Below are 17,167 nucleotides of genomic sequence, written 5' to 3' on the forward strand. Positions count from 1 at the left end.
AGATAAGGGGGTACATGGAAAAAGATTTCAGATTCAGATTTTCGTTTTTTTTTAATGGTCTGACCTGCCAATACCAATTTTGTTTTTTTCTAAAAACTATAATTGACAGGATACACAAACGTTTTTTTATAACTTTAATGGGAAATTCTTTCTTTATTAGGATCCCAATCAGCGCTTTTTGGTAAATCTGAATGCAACTTTTTATAGCACATCATCTTCAAACATCTGAAAAAATTAAGAACTATTAGCGATTACAAAACATTTAAATAGGTTAAAACAAATATCTTCTTTTCAACACTAACACTATTATGAATACCTGGCCTGACAATATTCAACAAGACTTGAAAATATATATCAATATAGTGCGTTGAATGGGTGAGCTGGTAGATTTAATCTACTGACATGGGTTCGAAACCTGGGTGTTCTGTTTATCTTTGTCACAATAGCAATGAAAGCTCTCAGGGATTAATTCATTAAAGTACTTTTTGAATTTTATGCTGTTTACCTATATATGTTTGCAATAAAGACTAGAGAACGCCCATCTTCTTCACAGACCTAGAAACGTAAACCAACACAGTAACTTCCATAATTCAAACTAGTATTCTGGGAAACTATTGTGTCGCAACTGCATAGTTCCAAACACAGAAGTTGCTACTGTAGTTTGGAAAGATGCTTTTGGGAAACGCTCCCCTGACCGGCCTGCTTAAGTAAAGTCTGTGTGGGGTACACAGCTTATATTGGCCTTACAGGAATTTGTGTCTTATTCACTCATGGTGAGAACTTCCACGCTTATAACATGTTTTAGCGTGTATGTGTGTGTGTGTGTGTGTGTGTGTGTGTGTGTATGTCTGGCTGTGACAATAGTCGGTTATTTTCTGTGCCACGGTAAGCTGAAAACCGACTGATTCTAGTAACCAGCCGATCAATCTGTGCATCTGTAGCTTGAACGTATGTCATAAATAGAATTACTAGGCTATGTCTCAAGATTGTAGGTAAAAATAAATCAATTACAGAGCTGGGGGAGGTGGGGTAGTATTCCAAGAAATAACTGGGGTAGGTCATTTATTTCAGAAGTATTTTTGTTATATTGGTTGAAATTCTTTTTACATCGCGGCAGCAATCAATAAGTCAAATGCTCTGACACAAAAATGACAGTCATTCAGCTGGTTAGTGCTGTGAAATGGTGAAATTGCTAAATTAAGGGGTGCAGCGCTGATAGATAGACACAAAAGGTCATTTTCTTTGGTTTCTTAGCCTGCTTGCTTGTCGTGGTTCACTGTAGCAGAAATCCTCTGACAAGAAGTCAAATGATGGGAAATTGAAAGAGCGGTGGGAGAGAGAGAGAGAGAGAGAGAGAGAGAGAGACAGAGAGAGAGAGAGAGAGAGATAGCGCCTAGCGCTTGTCCAATGTGCTCCAGGCACTGTGTATTTTCTATCCCCCTGACCAGCTGAAACAGCCCCCGCTCTGTGTACCAGGACCTCATGATTTGTAAATTAAACACTGGCCTCAACATTATAATCCTACCACAACAATTCACTTCACTCTTGGACCAACTGGTTATACAGCTGGGCTTAATCTCAGAGTTTTTTCTTGCAAATATATGACTTCATAAAAGCAGAAGAGTTTAATCTCAGAGTTTTTTCTTGCAAATATATGACTTCATAAAAGCAGAATATTTGAGTTTTATCTCATAGATTTATTCTCGGATAATCTCTTCTAATTCTTAGTTTATCCTCAGAAAATTACCCCTTCCCCTGCTCCGTTAATAGCTTTTTTTTTTTAATACATATAATGGCCATAATATGCTCTCGTCACTTTTTATGTAAATATGTGAGTTTATTCTCATAAAATTACCACTTTAATCTCAGAGAATATCCATTTTATTCTCTCAAAAATGTACAACTTTAATCTCGTATTTTATCCCCCAGCTCTGTAATTCTCTAATAAGTCGTTGTAGCAATCTTGTTGTCTTGTGTCTTTTCTTCTCCTTTTTTAGTACTATTTGTGTGCTCATGAAAGGTCATCTTTGAGCTTGCTTACATTCTAAACTATTTCATATTCTGGTAATAAAACGGCAATAAAAAGGTCAAGTATAAAACAAACAGAAATAACTTATCTTTTAGTATATAAAGACTATTTTCTAATGCCTATTTAAAGAGCTACAAGTTAAAGAGCCTATTTAAATCAACTCAAAACTAAACCCAGCTGAACAGGTCAAATGCAGACACCCTGGTGCAAATAACAACACACTGATAAAACAATCGGGCTAGAGTGGAACAATTAATGACTAACCAGACAGATATTTACAATGTCTTTGATGCTCAGATCAAAGGTCACATAAGTTATTGCAGGTACTAGAGGATGATTCGAACAAGACAGGCTTAGGTCCAAAAACAGCCTAATAATTAATGAGAACTAAATCATTTTTTAACAAAGGGTACAGTGTAACACAAAAGCAGTGGCCAAATGTTTGTGTCAGTTATAAACTTAATTTTAACGCTGCCATGGCCCTTTTTAATAACCTTTGCATCAAGAAGACCAGACATAAACACCATGTCAATGTAAAACACACGTTGCCAAACCTGGCTTACGCTTCACAGTATAAAAAGAATGTTTGGACAAGAAGCATGAACCACTGTCAAAAAAAAAAAGAAAAAGAAAAGAAAACACAATTACAAACCACAGTGTAAAAAGCAACAGTTACATACCATTTTGACTTCCTGAAGTCTAAACTTCTGAGTCCCTTTAGTCTCTAATGACTGCTTGAATCGCAAAAATAGCAGATAAAAAAGTTACTTTGTATGTCTTTTAGAAAACAGAATGAGCCTTAGGATGATCCTTCAAGCATGTCGCCACAAAAGTGCTCATAAATGAAATATAAATGTGTCCTGGTTCTTCAGCAGACTGCATGTCATCTCTTATACACAGAGAAGCAGTACTGGCTGCAATGACCTGTGTGTGTCTACAGTTACTAGTCCCGGCAAAGTGCCTGACTTCAGGGCACGGCCATTTGCATCACAGCTACAGTGTGAAAACATTATTGTGGAAGATGGTTCACATGGCAAACAAGCAAAAAGACTTCACAATCCAGTGAAGCTGAAAGGGTGTGGATAGACCTGCTGGAGAAAACCCCACCCTTCCCCATTCTAAAGCTGGAAAAATTCATCACTTATCAACTGCGCTTTTATTTAAGAATTCATTTTGTATCAGTTAAGCTAAACCTATAATTTAAATACACTGAAATGTGTCAAAGGTGCCCCGATCCAGTGCTGTATGAATAAATAAATCCAATGTATTCATCTTAACTGCTCTGAGAGTTAAATGTCAATATTTCCATGGTACCTTCTGAATGGGCATTTTTCTAAGATAAAAACATGTTTCGACACACAGCAACACACAACATTCACATAATTTGACTATGCTAACAGCAGGTAAAGACAGTATTTGGCCAGGTTTTCCAGTTTATGTCTAAATAGCGTGAAACACAGAAACCTAACTGAGTAGGCTCACTCGGATCAAGTGTTGTTTTGGCTTTAATATCTAGTCAAAGCAGTGATACTGTACCTCCAGGTTGTTACGACTCATTCACAAATCCACCGTGTTGCAGTACTTTTAAAAAAGAGCATGACTTAAGTTTCCTGTGTCCAGTGTATGTTTAAGTCATTAATGGCTGCCTGTCGTCTACCATTCCCCTTGTATTTACTCATAGCAATGACAAATGTCAGGTAGGTGGAGATACAGTACCATATCTGTGTGCATTTTGGCCCACTTCCTTATCTGTCAGCCAAAGCTGTGCTTCATTTTCTGATCTCAGCAGCAGATAACAGCAAGGGCACACACAGGAACAATCACGTTGGTCTTAATTAAAGTTAAAGACTGCAATTTTTTTTCCCCCGCTATAAAACCAACAAAATTAAGAATCGTATTGGTGTACACTGCATCACGTCTTAACTGATCACTGAGAGCAGGTTTGACAGGTTTGTGTCTGTATAGCCCAGGGACAATGAGATCCCATAGGATTATGTGGATTTTTTCTTAAAGGGGAAGCACACTTTTACAGCCCCTAAATATGTTACTGCAATCACCTATGACAGGCTAGTAAGTCACTGAACATTTACCACTGTCCCCTACAGGCAGATATTATAGAAAACAAACAGGAAAGTAATAAAGATTACTTCACTAGCTATGTGTTCTCTCCACTGTCGAGTGTGTAGGTACACTAAACATACCTTTCTACTGTATGCTGCCACACCTTCCTCCGAATCTTATGGAAATACTAACTGTAATGAAGGTATAACCCAGTCAATTTCTTCTCTTGCTAATCAAATTATTTCTGTGAAAAAGCAGAACAGCTAGTAACAGCCCAAAATCTTCACTCACAGTAATTTATTCATTAATTATGATGTGTTTCTACGAGCCTATTGTGACGCAAAGCAGGGACAGCCAGTTAGATTAGCATGGGTCTGGCGTTATTTGCTTTACAATGTGCAATTTAGATTTATTGTCATTCACCAACACTTGGGTACACAACTTCTCCACCAGTCCCAGTCGCTGTAACTTACGTGACCCACATAATTATGCAGCATAAGAGTGCAGGACTGTCCTAAAGTGTGGCATCATTCTCATTTATAATATTCAGTCTAGCTTGTTATTGTCCAATAAATTTTATCTATGCTGACATTGCTGAGTCTCTCTTGTGAAAGATACACAGCGTTGACGTATCATGTTGGCTAAATGCAGTCAATGTAGTGTTATCATGTAGCAAGCGTGGATTACTCCATCATCAAGCTGATAAAAATATTATTGTAACGTTGCAGTGGGAGTTCACCTGAGTTTCCAGCATTTTGTGGGATGCTGTCTCTTGTTATGTCTCTGTTTTGGCCAATTCTGAGTGCTCGAGCACACGGTTGGAAACGTAGAAATGTAGTGGTGATCTGAAACTTCAATACTAGACGCCAATGAAAACTACACATGGCCACTTTATGTAAAAGTGCCTAACTTAAGAATTATTAGCAAAAGTCAAATGTAAAAGTACCATTATTTATTATATAAATGTATCATATTATTTGATTGTTATTGCTGATGCATTAATGTGAAAGTCGCATTTTACTGTTGTGGTGGTCGAGGAGGAAATAATTTAAATTATTTATATGCTATTTATTGTGTAACAGTGCATCATATTACAAACCCATGTTTTGCATATAAAGTCTTTGTTAATAACTAGTAACTAAACCTATTGAAGTATTGAGTTTTTGTAGCGTTTTGTTCTGTATTTTCTATTTTCTATTAATAAAACAAATTCAATTAAGTTGGGTGGCTGTGGTTCAGGAGGTAGAGCGGGTCGTCATAAAGCATAATATTTTCCTGGTGGAGTAGAAGTATAATGGAGCATCAAATACCTCAAAATTGTACTTAATAAGTACTTGAGTAAATGCTTAGTCCCATTCCACCATTGAAAAAGTTGGCTGTAGAAAATGTCAAAAGTAGAAAGAAGAAAAACAGTAATTCCAAGTCAAACATACTCCGTATGTACCAGCAACAGTACTTATTTGTTGAATAAGTACTGTTGTTGTTGAAACATGAAGGCAAATGTCCCTGAAATCAATGATTTTATCAAGAAATTAGTAATAATTTTAAAGAAATGGTCATTCTTTACAGTTGCTCTAAAAACTATTATACTGCAGATAGTTTACTTTTGAAAAATATGCATGCCTGCACAAACATATGCGCACGCACACTCACACACACACAAAATGTGTTAATAAAACCAACCTTAGTAGCGCAGTATGGTTGAGTCATGTCGAAGCTGAACATGGAGGTGGACTCCATGGAATGATGGTCCCAGTCCGATTCAGTCCGGAAACTGCACTCTGTGGAAACACTCATCTGGTCGTAACTCCTGGTGGAGAGAGGAAGGAAATGGAGAGGGGGGGGCAGAGAGGATGTTATGTCACTGGTCTTTGTTTCTCCTCTCACTGCACAATATGTACGTTTTAACAGTATTAGGTATTCATCAAACTCCTTCACATGAAACTATATTACAGTGTGTGACACTTTTGATATATATTTCTTTGAATGTGTACTGAATTTTCAAGAACAAACTTGAAATTTACAATAATCAGAGTAGAATGAACGTTTTTTTTGTCATTTATATATGAGTGCATGAGCACACACATTTTAAACATAAGGTGCTGCGTTGGTCTAGTTCAAAAAGTTACATATAGGATCATGAGCTGTCTCCTGCCAGTCTACACATGACGTTTTCATGAGCAATATACAAATAAAGGTCTGGAGTGGGACATGTTGGTGTTCCTAGGTGCACTGGCACCTCTGATTGTTCTTAACCGCAGTGACTTTTTCTGTTCTGTCTTGGCGTTGAGGTGGAAAAACACACAGAGGAGACAGACAATATGACACTTGACGGGCAACATTCACTCCCCAATGGCAAACCACGCACACTGTGCAATTAGAGTGCCATCGAGGATTCTAGAACACGTGTGAGGCATGAGGAGGTGCATCTATTTCAAGAGGAGTGGCTTTTCCGCAACCGAAGTTGGTCAGCTGCCTCCGCGCATTTACAGGCGAATCACACCCAGTCCTCTGAGCAACAAGCAGTCTAACCTAATGACAAAACCAAAGGCAGCATTCCACCTCATTTAAACAGCAGATGTGCTAAATCTGCACTTCAAGCAATGCTGTACTATGCCTACAAGACAATACTCTCATATGACACAATTATGGGTTCAGCTGCACACAGCGCTCAAAGACGGCAGCCTCAGGTGCTTCCTCCCAAAGTGCAACATATCCAAATGTCAGTATTTACTTCGTAGAGAGGACTTCAACTTACTCCAGGATATTGATTGTGAAGACATAACAGCAATAAGACAGCATGCTGTCATTTTACAGATGTTCCCCATAGCAGCACCTTCTCCCCACCTGAAGTCTTTGTAATGTAGTGTTTCCCCACAAGGGGGCAGAGCTGGATTGTTTTTCCAGTAAAGCTGGCAGAAAGACAATTCTGTTGGAATTAATTACTGTTTTGTAGCATTTGTCTGTGATCAAATGTGCCAAGACTTTTAAGTCAAGCTGTGCCGTAAATGACTGACGGGTGTACTAACTGGGGAAAATACTTTGACTAAAATGGAGATAAACACCCAACTTTCTGCAGCAGTTACTTGGTGTAAAACACAACTTTGTGAAGTCATGTTAAATAATCTAATGTACAGTATGTGGACATTTTATTATCCTATGCTTTCAAACTCTGAATGGACAGAACTGGGCTTGTACGTAGATATTCTGTCATATTTACATTTTTGTGCAGGCTGAGCTGTGGGATGAGTCGACCACGCCTCACCTGATATGATTCTTCATAGTTCTAAGTTTCCGCTTGATAAAACAGGCTGATCATCTGATTGTGCGCTTTGCTGGAGTTATTAAAACCTTGTAATGATATTTACATGATCTAAGACAAATATTTAGTATATCAAAGTCTTGTTCATAGGTACTTTTATCTATTAATGTTGACTTAAAAATAATTTATGAGGTTACAGTTTTTATTTGCTATATGTCCTAGTTAAAAAAATGTTGAATCTGTAAATCATACATTAAGTGAGGCAAGCTTTATATTAAACAGAGGGTAGGGCACAAGTGCAAGATGGGGGCTTTGTTTGAAAAGCATGTGGCCATTTCTTATTTTTTTTCTTGAAATGCATCTCAACATCCTCCAAGCAACACGCATCAACTCGTTTCAAATCAAAAATGGCTATACCGGAATTAAAATGACACAAGAGTCTGATCATGCTGATACACGTAGGTGAAGAGAGTAACAGGCAATAGCATCCACAACTCTTAGCCTTGATATGTTGCATCAAGGGTTACAGTACTCCAACATGTGAATTGATTTACAGTCTGGCATGGGATTTCACACGCTGGCTGTCATTGCAGCAGCGCAACAGTAGACGGATGTGCCCTACAGTATCAGGCCTGTATTCATGTATTCACCTTGTGGTTTTGCCAGATCACACATTTCTCTAGTGTTATTGAAAAGAGGAATGATTATTAAGCATTTCTTATACTTGCTTGATGTCTTTATGATCAATGATCTCTAGCAGCAAAATAAACTTTATGGAGAAATGGTATGCATGGTGTCTCCATAGCTGTTGTAATCCTGACGAGTAGCTATATTTTCAAGAAATTGCGTGTCAGTTCCAGCAGTGCAATAACCCCCTAACAAATAGAAATCTAGCTTAAAAATAAAAGTATATGTAGCTTGTATTTGCATTGCAAATAGAATTCCATTCAATTCTAAGTTTTTTAATACAACAAAAACAATATAACTACTAACTTGATGGTAATTGTCCCTAAAGTCAAGTTTTTACTGCAGATACTTGTGAAAAGTACCGATGTATGAACTGCTATCAATTTTAGTTTCATGTAGGTGCAATATAAAATACAAGCTGCTGATTCTTTGTTTTGCCCATGATGCAGCTGCACTGCCTTGTAAACACTTTAAAGTCAAATAAAAGTAATAAAATACAACAAACACAAACCCATCAAACAGTGAGGGCTAGACTTCAGAGCTGGGCAGACTGGAGTGACCAGTAGAAGCTTACTGTGAAAGAGAAAAGTGGCTGGTGCACATTTGACCCCACAAAACCTTTGGGCTGTATTTCAGGAGTTCAAATGTCTGCAAGGCCCGGTGTAATCTTCAACAGTGCTACCTATGCATCCTTAACTAAAAGAGCATTTGAGAATAACCCCTGACCTTGTTAAAGAAAGGTTACAGAATAAGTTGAGTGAAATCTTTCTCCCCAACACCACCTGTCAACACGCAGGCACAAACCAGCTCCAACTTGTCTCAACCTTCTCTTTGTTGCACCACAGACAAAAGCTCTTCTGTTTTAAGTGCACAATTTTAATAAGGAATGTTTGCTGTTATGTCTTTGACGACCATGGTAACTGATCTCATTCCTCAAATATTTCTGGGGGTAAAAGTGAATCTTTTAGAGAAGATCTGACATAATATTGAGGGTACAGATGGAAAAATAGAAGGTGTGACAAAAAACAAGGTAGGTTGAGGAAAGTTGAGATGGCTGGATGCTCTTAAGATTATCTTTGCTGTCACCTCATCTAATCCTTTATAAGACAGCTGGTACATACAGTCCCTACTCTGGATAAAGGCTGTCAATGCCGAAATTATGGAAGCCTATAGACGACTGCCTCAAAATTATAATGTAAATTTGAAAATGAAAATGTAAATCCAATATAGCATTCTAATTTGGCAAATATGTACGTGTTATTTGAGTAAAAATTACAATACAATTTGCATTTTACTACATTCCATCTTACCGCGCTGTACAGTGGACAATATTCAAATGTTAATTTAAATTAGAAAATGAAAATCCAATATCAACAATGTAATCTGATTTTCCATTTATGCAAGAAATCTGTAAGTCAAAATGAAAATGCAATTAGAAAATGAAAACAGCTTTTGACATTTCAGTTTTAAATACTTCCCCTCTGTACAGTGGACAATATTCAAATGTTTATTTAAATTAGAAAATGAAAATCCAATATCAACAATGTAATCTGATTTTCCATTTATGCAAGAAATATTTAAGTCAAAATTAAAATGCAATTAGAAAATGAAAACAGCTTTTGACATTTCTGTTTTTAAATACTTCCCCTCTGTACAGTGGACAATATTCAAATGTTAATTTAAATTAGAAAATGAAAATCCAACATCAACAATGTAATCTGATTTTCCATTTACGCAAGAAATATTTAAGTCAAAATGAAAATGCAATTAGAAAATGAAAACAGCTTTTGACATTTCAGTTTTAAATACTTCCACTCTGTACAGTGGACAATATTCAAATGCAATAAGCAATCTAGCCCACCCAGTCTATTGCGTTTACATTTACATGTCACCACGCTCTTTTGGTGTCACAATGAAAATCAAAATGCACTCTGTCCATCCTCTCATCAAGGCGGGTTTTCATTACTCCCTCATTCAGTGAATTCAACAGTAACATTTACTAAGTTAAGTTCTACCAACTGACCTGGGGACACATGGGAGAAGATTTGCTCAAAGGAAGTTTGCCCTCTCTCTTTCCCCTCATTTTCTGTTGGTCTCTACTGCACTCAGTTTAATAAGGGAAGAAAATTACATTAAAAATATTATCTATAAAAAGAGAAAATGCTCATATGGGTTGTTTTTCTTTGCTTTTCTGTAAATAGTAAGCCAGAGAAACTTATTCCTTTATTCTGTCTAAATAATGTAAGTTCCATTAACTATTACTTAAGAGGACATTATTTAGGATTATGCATACAAAAACTTCCATCAAGCCTCCATAAACTTAATCCAATACAGGTTCTTAGCCAAACCAGAGCTTAATACCACTGATACAACATGCTGGGGCAAATAGTAGGTTATCAACACAAACTCGTCTTTCATCTTTCATTACTCAGCAACAAACAGGCTAATAAAACAAACAGATTTCGGTGAGATTGGCAGACCAGCAGATCTGTGGAGAGCTACTGAATAAACTCAAACAAGAGATGGAAAGGATTCAACTACTGACTCACGCTCTGTTTGGGCATATGAGGGTTATAATGAGTCAGTAGATGCTGTGGATGGAAGATATCTTATTCTATTATAAGAAAACTAAAAACTCAGACCACACTGAAGAAGGGCACTGGATTTGACTGAGGTTTCCAGTTTCCAAATATGAACCTTGGAGCTGCCCACTAAGCTGAATCAGAATGCAGCAAAAAGTAGAGAAGCACGCTCTGCAATAGGTCTAATTTTCAAAGTTTCAATCAGGTATGAAAAACCCTGATGTTATGTAAGCAATGCATTATATATTTATAAAGCAAATGAATACAATAACCTAAAGTGTTAAGGATATAAGATATACATACACGATATAAATAGCATCTAAACTAGCTTCACACTATAAATCGAAAACAGCTTTTGTTTGTAACAGCGACTTTGCATTTGGGAGTGCCTGGAACAACTGTTGCAGAGCCGAGTGTCTGCCAGATGCTGGGCGGGTCTGCAGCAACCAGTAGGCTGCAGCCACTTCCACTTGGACCAAAAAACAGTATGAAGGAGTGCAATGAAAACCAAGCCAAAATGTTCATAAATACTTTCAAGAATTTTCTTCAGCTGCAGAGTACAAACATAATGCATCTTTAGAAAAAGTACATCCAATATATTGTATTTGCAGTATAGAGCCAACTATATGTGCACTTCTTCCAACAGGAAGCAAAGTGCTGTTGAAGTAAAAATGCATACAGTATATTATTGTTACAATCACAGACAGTTGGGATGTTACCACAAGTACAAGTGGATGACAATGTTACAATGGCAGCTCATAACGCTGACATGTTGACTTTGGAATGGGAGACGGAAACCCATAAAAATAGTATCTTCCATTTTCTCTTTCTCTCACAGAAGTTCAAAACAGTAGGGCAGATAAGACTGCATGTCTTCCCAAAGCGGTCTCCTGTGCTTAGTTTGTTGCAATAATGATGATGAACTCCAGTTTTCCTCAGATCCCTTTAACAGTAAGATCTTTGTTTACCATGGAAAACTTGAGTCAGCCCACGGTGCTTACTTCTGGACCTTGCTAAAAACCAATCATTTTACAGTCCCGGAGGTGTGTATGTGTGAGAACTGTGTGACTCTGCATGAGAGCGTGCCTGCATGTACGGTATGTTGTATATTAGCTTCTATGTTTGAAACCCGCCAATGAATAAATGCACACCATTTCAACAGCAAGTATGAGTTTCAGGACTAAAGCCAGGTCATGTTTACTTTAGTTATGCTGCCATGTTTGCTGCTCCCTCACCTTTATTTTCATGGCTAAGCCTGCTGCAGCACAAAAGGGCAACAATGAAGTGTTTACGCTGGAGTTAACACCCAGCTATCCTGCCTGCCATTCAGTGTGCAGCACATAGCCATCGCATGTCAACAACTGACTGACAGAAAGAGAATGGAATCTATGCAATACACAAAAACACATGCACACGTGCGTACAAGGTAACATCATTCAGATTCCACATTCAACTTCCGTATAACTGCAGTTAAAATAAAAGGTTCTATAGGAAGAACTCCCACAGAATAATCGCAAACAGCTGTTGATATCGGGCATGACTTGAATGACTTAGACAGACTCAGTGGTTTACACAGCCATCAGAGAATAGGTCATGTATTTAAACAACAAGTCACCTGCTCAGGGTACACAAGACAGACACGCACAGGCACTAACAGTCACCGCTGAGGATCTGCCAACATTTACATAGCTTTTGTTAATAAATCATTTGGTTTTTCAGTATAACATTATCAACCCACATGCTAATCAAAGCAAGAAACATAGCTCTACTTTGTCCATACAGTGGTAAATCATATCTAATAAGCTTGTGAAAAGCGAGCTCACTTTCACCAGTGTGTTATCTGTTGTTGTTGGAGATGTATTTCTGGTTGTACTAGTGGCAAATGGTGTGGTAGCTGTTATTTTTAAATACACACATAATCCGCATATTGTTATTTAATTCTAGGTTTGTCATTGGTTTTAAATGAAGACTTATCCAACTTATCAGGTGACATTTGACGCTGACCACAAGAACTATGATTGGTCAGCTTGGTAGGATCACATTTCCTACAAGCTCCCAGGAATCCAGTTTTACTTCTGGCCAAAGAAATGGCTGTAAAACCATAGACACTTTCTTGTGAATCACAACCCCGAAAAGACTCGCTTCATTATCAGAAGTCTAGAAGAGCAGCACAATTATTATTTTACCCCCCTTCAGGTTAGCGGACAACTAAACCAGCAGTTAGCCAGCTCACAGGCAGAAGTCAACACAATGGAACATAGAAACCCCACCAACTAGCGTTTTAGAGGTGTAATTGCAAAGCGACACAGACACAAATGCACAAGTATAAATGCGATACGGTACGTGCATTGCCAGTGCCATAGGTATTGGCGTTGAGTCACAGTAGCTAGGAGTATTAATCTCTGCTTTAGATCGGTTCTCACCTTCTTCCACAAGTGGGTTTTGGGGAAAACACACACACACACACACACACACACACACACACACACACACACAGATGCAGCCAACAAAAAAATGTCTTTCGAAATTTTAGGTGCACCAGTGCGACCAAGAAAAACACTTAGTCACACGAGACAGATTTTTGGAGCCCTGACATGTTACATTTTACATAAACATTAACTAACTTCCTGTTCCTCTTTTCAAAACAGGTTCCTTTCACCACACCTGATGGTGGCCCTAGTCAGGGGATCAAAAAAGTTCTTTGTGTCATTGTCTGGGAACCATGAATATTTCTACACAATAGTTGTCCAGACATTTCACTCCAAACCACAAAGGTCAAGCTCATGTGGCTCTAGAGGAAAGTAGTAAATAATTAAAGGGGCTGTATGTAATTTTCAGCAGCCACTATGTAACGTTAGCAGGCTGCCCCTGACTTGAATCACTATAGGCTAGTATAAAGTAACTGCTTCACATTTGCTTTGTACTGTTGCATAATTTCTCGCAGGCTAAAATCAACATTTGACATAATACTGGTACACAGGGCAGTTATATGTATCGCGTTAGCTGGTGAAGTAATGTGGAAAACTATAGTATTTCGCACCAGATAAAGTTAGCAACTGGTCGGTGTTAGCCGGCTAGCTAACGTTATGTAACTTGAGCCAACTAAAGCACAAAATCACAATACATTTCACATGCTTTGCAAAAATGTTTACCTGTCCGATAGGTAAATAGACATGTAAAAAAAAAAGTGACTACTGATAAGTGATTTCATTAAAAACCCTATAAAGTATACATTTCACTCTGAACCAAAGTGGTAGGCTGATAAAAATACTGTAGCCAAGGCTTTAAGAGTCTGTTCAATTCCCATGTCTAGTTGCGTTTTACACCGCTGAATTTCATCAACAGGTAAGGTATAAAAGCCTGAGACTTCTTCTCATTTAGCTATAGGCAGATCTGTCAACTTCAATCAAGTAGAAGGAAGAAGACATATATGGGCAGATGATTTTATTTAACGGCACCTGTCAATCACTACGAAGGGTAGCACAAAACACACACAATTGCTTTATTAAGCCAGAACAAAGGTTACAACCTCTACAAATTTGGCTAGTCACTAAGTGGATGTGCAGGCGGTTATATATCACAACAGATCGTGTATTACATAAGACTGAACAGCAAAATATGGACAGCGCAGATGCATGACGCACTAAAACATTTTTGCTTCTTATTAACACTTTTTACAAAGAGAACAACTACTTCTCAACCTACTAACCTGTTTCAAATGTAAGGGGAAAATCCACCTCAACAGTAAAAACATAAAAGACATTTCACAACCCTCTCCCTGGAGCGACATCCTTCCCATGTGAGTTATTTGTTTTCTCTTCCAACCCTCCCTACAGCACATGCCTTCTTTATCCCACCTGCAAGTCCTTCTTCTTCTAGTCATTCTGCAAAATCCATCTAGATCACACCTAATCTAGACAGCACACAACCGGGCAATATTCAATACTAGATATGATTATTATGGCTGAACCTGTGAAAAAAAATTCAGTTTAAAAAGACGGGTCCTTTTTAAGGAAAGCAATACCTGTTTAAGACCCCTAAAGGTTTGGCAACAGCAGTGAGTCAATCAGCATTCCTGCAGAGAGAAACACTTGGCTCAAAAAAAGAGCAGAACAGGGATTTAGAGGGATGAACTGGATCACAACACCCAGGTAGAGCTGTTGAGACGGGAAGAAAAGCAAATGACTAAACACTTTATATATGGGTAAGATCCAGTGTGTCTGTACTGCCTTTGTCCACCACACTAAAGTAATGGCTTGCCAACTTCTCAAGGAAAATTAGAAGAGCCCTCGTTCCCTTTCTTTGTCACAGTCACACATCATGATTCTCACTCATACGCAAAGAAGACGCTCCTGTACAGTGTGATAACATCTTTGATGTGCTGTTATCTGTTACTCGAAAAAGATCGTTCTGACACTGTTGTCAAGTGCTGTCAGTGTTCAGTCTAACTTTTTTGTTGGAGCGACTAAGGCATGAATGATTCCTTTCAAACTATGATTTGCTTCACTTCTATTTTAGAGAACTTCCCATCATATAAGTGCGGCAAACAATCTCCTCTGTTGGTTTGTGCGCACTATCCGCAACAATGAATGCATGAATCCTCATCGTCTGTTACTCTCCTGTAGTGGGAGCTGAATCAAGAGCACGCACACGGGATGACTGCTGTAGAAAAAAACGCAAACGTGATGGTTGTGCTTTTACAATGTTGCCAACTGTATGAAAAAATGCATAATAATCAAAATCATGTTCAATACAACACAATACATTGTGTTTTACTATAATGCACTACATCAGACCAAACTCGTTGCACATGTATCATTAGTAACTTATTTGTTACTTTTTAATTACAATTTGATTCAAATCATTTGTTTGGACACTAGAATTTTGTAAAACAGTACAGTCACACTGTCATGATGACAGGAGATAATACTGTCGGGCATGTAATCTGTATCTGCGAGATGATGATAATAATAATAATAATAATAATACAACTTTATTAAAACATTTTTGGCATCTTTCAAAAATGCGTTTGTAAAAGTCTAATATTCTATTAGTTCACTCTTGTAAATAAGATAATAATTGTTGCTTACTAATGACATTCATGGAAACACAATATTTACAGAAAACTGAAGCATTCAAGTAAAAACAATATAAAAACACTGAAATCACCAGTGTAGCTAAGTATGACTGACATCGAACAGTGCAAGTATGACTAAACCATCTGTCGCCCTTAGTTCTGTCATCATCATTGTAGCAGTTTTTGAACCGGCGTTTGTTTTGTGCTGGTACCTTCGCTGGTTCAGGCCTGTCATGGACAGGTTCATACGCTTTGTATTCTGTGTGGTTAATTTGTGTTCTTTAACGACAGACAGTTTGATAGATTGATGTCGTTTGAGCAACATCCGTCTTTTCAAAGTATGGCTGGACGATATGGCGAAAAATGTTACAATGATAAAAAGTTTCATATCTTTCAATATCGATAATTACCACGATAAGTATCAAATCGTTATTGATTTTATTTATTGAATATTTATTGAACATTTGTTATATTATTATTGAAAATAATTATGTCGCGATAATGTTATTGTTTTATTGTCCAGCCCAATTTCAAAGCCAAACAACCTTCATGTGAGTGAGGTTGATCCACGTCTAGTGATTCAATCTAACGATGTAAATTTTGAGGCTGGTGTTTTCAGTGTCGTATCTCCTAGAGTAAGTTCAGTCATGATTTTTTGTTTTAAATTTAGAACACGTGTACGGCATGCATGACACAGTGAATATGTGGATATGGTGTTTTTGATAGTTTTTTTGCAAAGTGAGTGCATAGCCTATTCAATAATGTCTGTTCACACATTGTTAAAAACACAATTAAGGTATTATACTTATTGCACACTAGTGTTGTAGTCAAGACCGCCCAAACCGAGTTTATCGATACCAAGACAAGACCAAGACTTTTAGGGCCTGAGACCAAGTCGAGACCAAGACCAAGGGAGGGCAAGACCGAGTCAAGACCAATACCAGTTCCCCACATAACATGACACACAATAAAACGTGGAACGAGATCCTTCTCAGACTGATCTGAAAAATCCACATTCCCATTTAAACACCCACATACAAACACTAAGAGCTGAAATCAACGTAAGCATCTTTATTCAACACTCCTTTGTCATGTTTACCATCGTGGGGAGGGGGGACAGTCGTTTATGGTAACAACACATTTTAATTAGCGTTATTGGTTGCATTTGAAGCAATACGTTATACATCCGATCAAAGTTAGGATGTTCACAAATAAATCAGACAATGCAACAGCAATTTATTGATATTCCCAAAGTTATGGTCTTGAAATAAAAGCCTGAGTCCTCAATGTTCGAGACCGAGACAAGGCCGAGTACAAATGCAGTCGAGTCCGAGACGAGACCAAGACCATCAAAAGTGGTCTTAAGACCGGTCTCCAGACCAAGACCAAACTCTGAACACTTAAAGATAGCATGTGCAACTTATATAATATTTACTGTAGGCTATACTACCTGTGAGCTCATCTTAGTC

The 17,167-nt window shown here is 37.8% G+C and overlaps 1 protein-coding gene across 1 annotated transcript in view; it reads right to left on the reverse strand.

Moving 5' to 3' along the window:
- Positions 1–17,167, reverse strand: part of crybg1a (crystallin beta-gamma domain containing 1a) — a 45,497-nt gene that overhangs the window by 18,752 nt on the left and 9,578 nt on the right. Inside the window, exon 2 of the mRNA XM_046063373.1 lies at positions 5,774–5,900. Coding sequence (XP_045919329.1) covers positions 5,774–5,900 — 127 coding nt within the window. The remainder of the gene's footprint in view (positions 1–5,773; positions 5,901–17,167) is intronic.

The sequence above is a fragment of the Micropterus dolomieu genome, linkage group LG11 (genome assembly GCF_021292245.1).
Source record: "Micropterus dolomieu isolate WLL.071019.BEF.003 ecotype Adirondacks linkage group LG11, ASM2129224v1, whole genome shotgun sequence".
NCBI lineage: Eukaryota > Metazoa > Chordata > Actinopteri > Centrarchiformes > Centrarchidae > Micropterus > Micropterus dolomieu.